Here is an 11,591-nt window from a genome sequence, read left to right as displayed (position 1 = left end):
GACCTCACCCACCACGCTCTTACAAGGAAGAAGGTGCCATTTGAACTAGAGTTCATTGGAGTGTATAATTTGACTAGGGGAGAAAGGATTTCTGAAATTGGTGCTGCAAGTCAAGTAAAACTGAACGTGCATCGTGAGGATCACCAATTTCTTAGCTGCCATATTGAAAGAGAGACGTGGTAGTTATTTTTCCTATTGTTTGAAATTAAAAATTCCAAATTCAGGGGGTTTTTCTTTTTTTATTGCTGATAATGGAGGTTTGGGTGACAGTTTGGAAAGTGGTACTATTGTGCCTAATGTTGACAATATGGCGGGGAACAGATTAAGACATTTCAACAGGCATAGTACAGGTTTCCGAGGTTATTGTATCAGTGGATTTCTCCTTTAGGCAGTATGTCTTCTTCTTTTTTATTACTCGGATTCCTTATTCATGCAGTTGTGTCTTGGGGACTATACTGTGTACTTTAGTTCCCCCTTCTTTAATCATTTTTTTTTATAATAAAAATAAAAAAATAATTTAGGAGAATCTTTATGCAGTAATTGTAGCTAAGACCCAATTTGTGGAAATCCGATCCAGACGTTAATGATCCAGTTATTCCTACATCATTGGACGATGCTCAAGGAAAAAAAATGGAAGGGGACAATCTGAAAGTGGGTCTTGTTTTTATTTCTCATTGCTTATTACAAGAATCATTGGCATGTTTGCTGTCCAATTTTCTATCACGGAACAAAGTTTAGCAGTATATTTTCCTATGGAAAAATATCTAGCCGTACAAAAAAAAAAAGTATCTAAGTCACCTCGAAAGGAAGGCTCACAGTAACTTACAGGCATTATGGTACAAGAGAAGTGGCAATTGATCAGGGTGGGGCATCTGGGTGAAAGAATACCCAAACCCATGATATTTACAAGCAAATCAACACAAGGAGAGATGCGCAAAGCAAGCAATCCTCTTGAAATGTTTTCAACATACCTATCATAGCTAACAAATTCAAGTATGCAAAGGGGCTATGAGCTTTGCGTACGGGGACTATGTTCGAATCCTGATAGCAACTTGATACACAGCAGGCACTTTGAAAGCAAATTATGCGGTCGACTTCGTTGGTGAAGGAAAATGACCTGCTCAAATCCTCAACTACTCGAGAGCCTATGGTCCTTACCACTAAAAAGAAGCTATTTTAACCATGAACAAAAGGATTTTGACACATTCGTCAGTTTGGTGTAACCTTATCAACCAAGATGCAAGAGCAGTAAGGAATGGGTAGTACCGTTGTCACCAATAAAAAGGATAGACGTCTTACAAAGATTACAACCTAGTGATGATATGGCTAGGCTGACAGTGCTGAATTCAATCTTTGTAAAGAACAATGACCATAAATTGGTGGGACTTTATCTATGTTTAATTAATATTAACTAACCTCTAAATTAAGATGGCTTTTAATTAATTTCAATGGAGCCTTACATCACCTTGATGGTAAAAAATGTTCTTAACATCTACAGAATACAATAGACAAAATGAACATAAAATTCATTCATAATCATAAGTTCTAACTGAGTTTGTAATACAGATTATCCATAATGATTCTAAATAAACTACAAAGATTAAATCTTTTATCAGGGTCTATAAAATCACAAGCATTAGAAACTTAGTCTTCAAGGAAGCGACCTACTAAGATAAATATCATTGACGGTCTAACTTGGCTTATGTTTTATGGCTTATGTGATGACTTTGGTTTCTTCATCTTTGGGGTATAAAATCCAGCATAAGTTGGGCTCTCAATTGGTTTACGTGACAACTTTGGTTTCTTCTTCTTTGATGTATAAAATCCAGCATCCCTGCAAGTTAAACTGCGAGTTAGATGGGGTACAAATAAATGACTGTACTGTTTTATTCTTCAAAGGTGCACATCAAATAAATGCTTGAAGCAAAGATTATAAAGGGGAAGGGGGGATGTGATAAAGGATTTGCAAGATCAATTTTTGTGTAGATATCAAACACTTGGTGTTTTGTTGTTAATGGTAGTCAAAACACCCAGATACAATTGGTGGTGCCACTATATGTTTGTTTGTTTGGGCATTAAAAAAAAATAATAATAAAAAATGATATGGCATGACAAAGTAAAGGGAAATAGAAAGAATGTGGTAAGTAAACTTACAGCAACACGGTGTGGTAGACTTCTAAGCAACCATGGAAGGGATACTTATGGATGGAGACAATGGAAATACCCAATCTGGAGAAAGGCTTCTTCCAACGATCACAGTAAAGGTTGCGGGAAAAGTCGTCATCTTCGTCATTATCGTGATAATGATAATTTTTGCGGGAAATTGGAGAAACGTCAAATATGAGACAATTAAGGAAGCGTCCTCTGCCGACGCTCCAGAAGAGAAAGCAGAATTTGTGATCAGTCAAGTGGAGCAGAGAAGTAGATAATTGACTAGGCAAGCATTCACCCTTCCATAAAACTGAGGAGCGCAAGTCGAGACGAGCATAGAACCACACATCCGTATCTAGATTGTATGCTTGTAGGCATAACTTCTGGTCATCAAGGAAGCCCCAATAGAGAGTATGTCCAACAACTGCAGGTCCTAAAGCGGTGATGGTGTCCTCATTAAGATACCCGTCACGTCCCTTGAACTGGGCAGACATATCGTCTCGCCTTGGAGGATCAAGTGTTGCCCAACGTCGAGTCTCGACATTATAAACATGGAATGTAACACCACCATTACAACGCTCAGCTACAACAATCTGTTTTTTATCATGGAGAGGTGCGGAAAGCATAATTCTCTGTAGGAAACATCGAGATGGAGGATTGGGCAAGGATTCCCAACTTCCTAACTTTGGGTCAAAAACCTCCATCCAACCACACCCACTGCTCTCGGCTTCAAAATCGGGATGAAAAGAACCCAGTGCATATAGCTTGTTGTCAAGGACCACCACATGAGGATTCGATCTAGTGAAATTCGTGTGAGGACCAGGTTTCCAACAATTACTACTACTAGTACTAGTAAGGTCTAGAGTCCACACTTGGTTGCTCTTGCTAAAGGTACTAGGCTCTACGGGACCCAGACAATACATATGAGAGCCTAGAACTGCTACAGGTAGCCTGCGTCTGTAGTTAAATTTGCTTACCGTAATCGGAACCAACAGCTCCTTCTTGCTCACGATACTCCTCACTTCTTTGTTCTTCCCATACTTATACTTCGCCGAAGAAGATGAACGGAAGTATGGCTCTGTGACCTTCATTGCATACCACTCTGGATATGGACCAATACTAAGCGCACAGAAAGCGATCTCAAATTCATATTCATATTCCGAATCTATCTTCATCTTCAGGAGCTTTTGATCTTCTTCTAGGGTTTGGTTTTGGTATTTGGAGAGAGACAGAGAGTGAGACATATTTTCTTTGTGTTTCCAATCGGATTTTTAGAATTGGGATTGAAACGCCTCCTTTCTGGCTTGTCCTTTAGAACAATCGCCTTTGTCTATTGTGTTTTAGAACTGGGCCGGGCTCAGGCCCACCATTAATTTTTATCACATCCGCTCCTTAATGCACAAATTTTTGCTTTCCATAATTTGTGCCAATTTCCTTACTTTTGTTATTTTGTTACATTAGCATATAGGATTTGTGATTTTGAAATAGGATTCCGCTCGTTTGTGATTTTTATATCTTTTAGAAACTGGATCGGACCTAAGCCCGCCATGAATTTTTACACATATAAAAAAGTCGCACATGACAAATTTGTGATTATTATAAGTTTTTGTTTTATTTTGTTTCATATAAATAATTAATTTGATTTTAAAGTTATAGCATAAACACAAGAGGTTAAATTTAGTAAGGATGTGGTTTGAAACTAGATATTGAATTGCTCAAAAAGATGCAGTTACGTTATTGCGTTATGATTAGGGTCATTCTCTAGTTAGTAATATCCTACTTAAACCATGTAAAATCTTCTCTTTTATGAAAATTAATCACTAACCCATGCTGGAAAAGTTTAGCAATTTTGTTTTAATATATTTTATGTATTTGTTTTCTTTATTAAGCACTAACAAATAAAATTTTAATTAATTTCATATTAATCATGATATAATATTATATATAGCCTTGTCTATTGCAACAACCAAATATAGCCTCTAAGGACCTGCCATGTCTAGGAAACATCAGCCCATGAATTTAGGCTACCTTCATTTCCCAAATTAAAGCAAATCTGACCATAACCTCCTTGATTGAGACCTTAGGGTTCAAAGCCTCTTTTATTGACCAAAAATCAGTCACTACGAGCACTCAAACTCAATACAAAAGGCCATAATCATATTTAAAAGGCACCAGCCACGTTTTACCCACATAACTCAAACTTTAAAGCAAAATTCTATTCGGTCAGCTAACATCCTCACAATTCTGAAGCAAAAGAACAGTTAAGGTCCCATGTCCTACTGTTAGCAAAACAGTCCGGAAGAATTGTATGTGTCGAGTTAATACACTGACATTATAAATATATATAAACTCTGAAGGCTTGGTCTATGGTTTCAAACCTCATGCACCAAGGTAATATGCTACATGCTAGTATTCTATTGTGGATGGTTATAATTTGGATGCTAATACTAAGATCGCAACTAGGATCTATTAATGGTACTAACAATTTTTCTACTTTGTAAGCAACAAACTATTTTTTCTTTTCTTGAGAGGAAAGCAAGAAACTAATTGCTAATTGCTAATTACCCACCAAATTTAGAGGCTTTAAAGTTTAGTTATAATGCAAAGAAAATGTATAAATCATATAATTAATTTTACAAACTAAAATTAGGCTAAAAAAATAGTTTCCAATTTTTTTTTTTGGCAACCAAATGAGAGCAAAGAAGTTTTGTATTCAGATATTATTTTTATACAGTTCATATGCAGCTCATAAGCTATTGTTTCAATTAATAATGAGATTAAACCTGCCCTATCATTAATCCAGATTGAATTGAGTGGCAATGGCTATATCTCTTCTTTATTGATAGGATTTCCATCATTTGCAGACTCTGGCAAAGTAGACAATGGCAAGGCACCGAAAATTTTGTCTCTTCAACATCCATCCATCATTAATTATCTCAATCTGCTTTCCTTATTCACTGGTACATTCTGTGCTGCAACTAGCTGCCCCTTTACTAGTAAGGGTGGGTTAACCAGCTACTTATACAGCTTTCTTTTTTTGGTTGTTTGTTTGCTATATTTGAAGAAGCATGCTGAAAACACAATATCTACTACAGGGACATTGAAGTGAATGGAGTTAGCATCACCCTTTCTCTTTTGTTTTTGGAGGGGGGGTTAGTTACACCTGCACTCAATGGGGTCATGAACCCATTACCTCTCCTTGTATCCTGTTCTTATGCTGGAAGGAGGTGCTCTAGTTCAAAATTTTTATCATCTTAATTTATTCTATATAATAGAAAAGTAACACCCCATATTTTTTTCGATTCCTACAAGTAGTCCTTTATGGATGAGAGAACTGTTATTGCAAATGCCATGAATGACAATCTGGATTCATTTGGACGATGCTTGAATGTACCATAAGTCTTTGTTATTGAAAGCTAGTGTATGCGTGCCGGTTGCTATTGGTACATTTATGGCATTGCACATTTCTGGAACCTGCTATTATGTTTCACTATTTGTTTATTTGTATGCCTCTATGCATATCTTGTTGTTTAATTTTCTTCACAGAAAAAAACTTGATGGAATGATAATATTATTACATTTTCTGGATATGTCCAAATTCATCAGAAGTTTATTATACATTTATTGATTAGATTGTGTATATTCCTAAAAGTTCATCTTAGCTATATTGACTCCTTTGTATGTGTTTTTTTTTTCTGTCTGGCAGAAATCTGCTTCATTTGTATGAGTTATTCTTTCGTGGTTCTAAAAATATGGGTAGGGGTAGAGGAAAGGGGAAGAAGTTAACTGTTACCAATCATGAGGATGGTGGAAGTGGTGAGGAAGAGAAAATTCCTGCACAGAAGAGGAGGGGAAGACCACAAAAACCACTGAAGGATGAAATTGATGAAGAAGAAGTTGAAAAAATAGAGGAGGAAGACAGTGAGAATGCAAAATCTGGTACTCCAAGCAAAGAAATGAAGAGTCCTTCTGCAACAGAGAATGGAAAGAAGAGGAAGCGAAACTCACATGTAAAAGAGAAGGCAGATTCTGTCAAGGAGGAAAACGGTAATGGAACCCGATCAAGCACTGATGATTCAATTAAGTCTAATGGATTTCGGCTTAATGGAAGCAGGCGGAAAAGCAAGCCTTGTCGGGCTGCCGAAGCAGGTGTTGAGTGTAAGTGAGACTATGGGTTCTCCCATTTGACACTACCGGATTGTGGGGTAGGAAATGAGACCTAGTAAAACTCTAGTTTCCTAATGCTTTTTTGGTTTTTGTTCCTTATCCTTTTTGGTAGTTCCTTATCATTGATTCCTTTTTTATTTAAATTTGTGAGAATTCAGAATTTATTCTGCTGGTTGTAATTTTCCATAATGCTATTATATTTTATGTTTTCACTGGTTTTTGTATTATATAAATATGCATGACATGTTTAAGCAGTTTCTATTTTCTTTTATCATTCTTACAAATGATTCTTAGGCTCAATTTGGTAAAATGAGTAGATCTGCATTCTGTGCTCTGCAATTTATAGTTCTGCTCTCATGATATTGTTTTCCCTGTCTTGTACAACATAACTAATAAAGTATTAATGTCTTCCTTAATTTGTTGGGTTAGAAATTTTGGTATTTTTCCATTCTCTTACTCTACCAATGATTGAATACCACTTGAACTCAAGACAAATCATTTCACTTCACATTTAGCCTTTTTGGTCCATGATTTGATCTTGGGCTCACATGTGACCGTTCTTTCTTATCTCCATTCTACATATGTTTGTGTGGGTGGAATTCATTTACTTTTAGACTTACTAGATAATTAGTCCATCCATATCTTCTTACAATCCTTTAGCAAATGTATAAAGCTTTCATCAAGAGAGTGGTTATGCCATGTTATAGATATGTTTGTTGGTTGATGCATCTTGAGTTATTAGGAATATTATACAATTTTGTGATAAATGAAGTTTCTTATAAAAGTTGTATTTCCTTGTTCTAGAGGATTAATTGAAGAAAAAAAATTGGTGGAGATGATCCATCCAACTTCCCTAATAAATAGGTTCCCTAGAGAATATTCAATGCTAAAATATTTCCACTTGAAAATTACATATCTGTAATCTAAAAGCACTTTATACACTGCTTGAATAGGTGAAGAGAAGCATAGAATGGAAGAGAAGAGACTAACAAATTTCAGAAACCATGTTTGATTAATTAATGTAGATGTTTTGGACTATTATTGTAGTTTCTGCTCGCTAGGTAGGACCTATTTTTTGTTGAGTAAAAATTATATTCACAGTTTTACTTTATTTTGCAGTTGAATCACATTGGGGTTTTTCCAATACCCTTTTGAGGTATCTTATGAGTTGCTTCCAGTACATATTTGATGTTTGTTACAAGCTTCTTGTTTGGGTTTTTAGTAGGTTCTTTGAAATGGTTGTGGCTTTGTTTGAGTTCCACAGTCAATTAATGATGATCTTTAGTTCTTGGCAGAATGGGAGTACTCTGTGCCCTTTAGATTGGAACCCAATGGCATTGACTCCATTGAGTGGATTAAACAGTCTTTGCTAGTAGAGGCTGCTTTATAAATTTACGGCACAGATGACATGTTTTTAGAAAATCTAGACATGGCAAAACGGGTCAGAATTTTCTGACCCGACCCGTCCTGATTTGAAAAATACCCGACCCGAACTTTATTATTATTATTTTTTTACCCAAAGCTAAAACGAGTTGACCCGTGGCCCGACCCGTGTTTTTTGCGGGTCAACCCGACCCGACCCGAACCCGAACCATTTTTTTAAAACTTTTTTTTTTTTTGAGGGTGAAAAAATAGTAAAACTAAGATAATATTGGTTTAATTATTTATTGTGAACTTTAAGGAAACAATTGATATATTTACATAACTATATGCAAATTAATTGAAAGATAAATGGTTGAACATTCTGTAATGAGTAAATATTTTTTGATATCAAATAGCAAAGTTCATGCCAAGATAATCTGGTTACAGTAGAGTTAAAAACATAAATTTAAAATTGTAGATATGTGAGAAATATTCACAAGTGTGAAAATAGTGAAGCTAAAGTATCAAATTAGCATAAATTATGAATACTTAGACCTTTTTTTTAATAATTTATGTCCAAAATAAACGGCTTTTCAAAATAAATTGTGGTATTTCCTAGAGTGTGTCTTACTTAACAATAATATGATATTCATAAAAGAGACCATGTATAAATAAGTAAGCAATCAAATTTTAAAGTATATCTCAAATTGAAATAGAGTATCAACCACAACTGATAATAGATTATAAAATTAATTTTCAAGATTGTAAATTTCTTATATATTTTTATTCTTTATCAAATGAGTTATCTAATAAGTCATTTGTAATTTTGTTTTATATTTGGAATGTTGATATTATGTAGAAATAAAATTTGTGTATTTGTTTTACTTATTTTTGTGTTATTTTGTTTAAATAGTAATGTTAGGATTTGTATAATTTTAAAATTGTTGAATAAGTATTAATAAGTTTAACTGAGTTCATTCTTGATATAAGTGATGGATTCAAAATAATGCATTTTACATCAAGCAATTTGTTGCATAATTTTTCAAATGACAGATACATGTTGTTTTCTTTATAAAAATAGAAATAAAAAAAATTCATGTGAAAAAATACGGGTTAACCCAACCCGATCCGCAACCCGATTGACCCGAACCTAATTTTGACCCGCTTAAAATGACCCGTTTGACCTGTGACCCGTTTGACCCGCAACCCGATTGACCCGACTCGACCCGACCTGCCCCGCCTTGCCCATTTTGCCATGTCTAAGAAAACCCTAGCTTTATTTGTTTTCATGTAAAAATTTATATTGTAAATGTTTTCCATGGTTTCCTATGTTTGGTGTAATAGAAAATTGCTATTCAATGGAAAACATTTTAATGGTCAACAAAAAATTACACTGAAAGTACCACCTTGGTTACTACAAATACACTACTGTTTATCAACTCATTTGAGGGTTCTTGGTTGGTTGTTCTTGCCACAAATATTTTCTATTAAAAACATTTTCCTAGCCAGAAATGTTTTACACCAAAGCAAATAGAGTTTAGTCTATATCATACAGTGCTTCGATGATCATTGATGATAACGTTACATTGTTTTTGAGGCATTGAATGGGCCTGCATTCTAGCTCAGGTGAGTTATTTTGCTGAATGTATTACTTTCATGGCAATATGGAATGTCATTGTTTTCGTTGTGAAATGTTACACGTTAGTTTACTTTTCTTATAAATATTATGAGTATTGTCAAATCTAAAAACATGATTGCTGAGCTGTCTTTACTCATACAAAGCACTGCTAATATGTGATAAATTTGAAAACTACAGGAGAAATTGGAAGAAATCCTAATGTGGATTGTGAACAGTTTCATTGCAGGGTGTTTTGACATTGGCCTTGCCAACTGGTTTTGACATTGAATTAAATTTTCTTTATAGATCGTTGATGGGTGAAAGTTGTTTTTGTGTCAGTACTTGGTTTATCCTTAAAAACTGTTACTCCTTTGTTTCATATTGTTGGTCCTATGAATCCTATTTAGAAAATAGCTTAGAGCTCTTTTATAGGCTCTTCAAATACAAATTTCTCTCTATTTAGGAGAGTAAACAAGCAAATTTGGCCCCAACAGACTGTTTATTTAATTGAAGTTTTTTTAAAAGGCTACAGTGACTCCACATGAAGAGCCTCTTTTTTATATGATGAATCAGAATGTTTATTAGCAAACAAACCAGAATAAAAGTCATAGCTCTGTAAACCCTTAATTTATTATTTTCCCCAACGACAATAAACAATCCCAAATACAACACCAAGAAAATTCTTTACACCTATCTAGCCTTGAGGGCTTTTGTTGAGTATCTGGCTTTGAGGGCCTTTGATGAGTGAGGTGGTGGATGAGTGCAACGGCAAAGGAAATGTGAACAGGAATTGGTGCCAGCAATACCATCAGTAGCCCCCAATCACAATGCGCCACGAGGGCAATGTTGTCGCCGTGGACCCAAATTATTTGCAAAGAATTTGAGTTGACGATTGTTGATAATACTCTGTGCTCCTCCTTGGCCTTGACAGCAGTGATTGAGGCGGTTGTACCCTGAGGCTCTTGCTATGGTTCCACCCTTGTGTTTGACAAAGGTGGAGGAATTGATCGTGGAGAGCTCGAGCTTGGAGAGTGAGACAAATGGCAATGGGGGAAAGAGGCTTGCCTAGAACAAGTGTTGCAAAGGTTGGGTCAATCATGGGTGTATAGTCCTTTAAATAAAATGTATAAATTTACAAAATTATTCTCTTTAATTTAGACTTTTAAGTAGAAGAGGAGTATTGATGTTTTAAATAAAGTTAAGGTTTAGTTATGAAAGGTATCAATATTGTGTTTATTGACTCATTAACAAAAATCATATTTTAGGACATTCTAAAATAGAATAGATAGACGACAATATATAATGAAGTACAATGAATTGATGATGTACTCATTTGAACCTTATTTTTATTTTTATTTTTAAATGAACAACTCATTTGAACATTGAATCTTGACCACCTTCCTGAAATTATATAGATTTGTAAATTTCTTTGCAAAGATTAGTTTATTTATGACTAGTGTAAGGTTGAATTTAATCAACCATTTAATTGGTTTTATTCCGTGACCAATTTGCTTGTAATTTAGTACTTAGAAACCTTGTATTTAGGTGGAAAAATTGTAAGGGTAGTGTGTGAGAAGATGTGAAGAAAAGCTCAAGAGTGTGCAAGAAAAACAGAGGCTCGCGGCTAGGGCTCGCGGGTGGATCGCGACTGGTAAGCTGCGAAAGGCTGGCAGGTGAGAGGCATACTGGGAAGCTGAAGGGTCGCACCAGCTGTCACGCTACAGGACAAAAGTTCCAGATTGGCTAGGCCGTTACGTCGCGACTTGAACTCGCGACTTGGACAAGTCGCGAGACCAAGTCGCCAACTTGCCCTGTTTGGCAAAAACTGACGTTTTGCATTCCCTTCTCACCCTACTATATATACACCCTTATACCCATCATTTTAAGAGAGCTTTCAGAGAGAATTTTGTAAGAGAAAACCCTAGAGAAAAACAAGATTGCCTCATCCCCAATCTTCATCTAAAGAGACTTTACAAATTCCTTTACTCTCTTCCTCTCCATTGTCATACCCTTGAGAGGTCATTTATCAAACCCTTATCTCACTACACCCACGTCTGTGAGAAGGTTCATTTGGTGCTTAGGGAAGCAGTTTGGGAAGGAACCAATATACATTGGTGTATGCTATGGTCAAGTAGCGGAATCCGGCAAGGTAAATAAGAAATAGGTTCGGCGTAATCTCGTTGGAGCAAGAAGCTTGGAGGGCTTAGGTACTTGGGTAGATTAGGCTTGGAGGGTCTTCTGCTGTTCATGTATCCCAACTATATTCTTTAGTGGATTTTATCACCGCTTGGAG

At 35.6% G+C, this 11,591-nt stretch overlaps 2 protein-coding genes across 3 annotated transcripts; one reads left to right on the top strand and one right to left on the bottom strand.

The window, feature by feature from the left end:
* Positions 1-1,505: 1,505 nt before the first annotated feature.
* LOC112006394 (uncharacterized) lies at positions 1,506-3,462 on the bottom strand. The gene is made up of 2 exons (XM_024038671.2): positions 2,155-3,462; positions 1,506-1,834 (listed from the first exon to the last, which is right to left on the bottom strand). Exons 1-2 carry the CDS (start codon positions 3,393-3,395, stop codon positions 1,708-1,710), a joined length of 1,368 nt encoding a protein of 455 aa, XP_023894439.2. The 5' UTR covers positions 3,396-3,462; the 3' UTR covers positions 1,506-1,707.
* A 1,580-nt stretch (positions 3,463-5,042) lies between these two features.
* LOC112006441 (uncharacterized) lies at positions 5,043-6,572 on the top strand. 2 transcript variants are annotated; one of them, XM_024038708.2, is made up of 3 exons: positions 5,043-5,153; positions 5,247-5,378; positions 5,858-6,572. In XM_024038708.2, exons 2-3 carry the CDS (start codon positions 5,332-5,334, stop codon positions 6,315-6,317), a joined length of 507 nt encoding a protein of 168 aa, XP_023894476.2. In that variant the 5' UTR covers positions 5,043-5,153; positions 5,247-5,331; the 3' UTR covers positions 6,318-6,572. The 2 variants fall into 2 exon arrangements, with proteins under 2 accessions (XP_023894476.2, XP_023894477.2); XM_024038709.2 differs by lacking the exon at positions 5,247-5,378 and having other exon boundaries at positions 5,049-5,153.
* The last annotated feature ends 5,019 nt before the right edge of the window (positions 6,573-11,591 follow it).

Source organism: Quercus suber, unplaced genomic scaffold (genome assembly GCF_002906115.3).
Source record: "Quercus suber isolate HL8 unplaced genomic scaffold, Cork oak 2.0 scaffold_1003, whole genome shotgun sequence".
Taxonomy (NCBI): domain Eukaryota; kingdom Viridiplantae; phylum Streptophyta; class Magnoliopsida; order Fagales; family Fagaceae; genus Quercus; species Quercus suber.
This window is presented reverse-complemented; position numbering and strand designations above follow the sequence as displayed.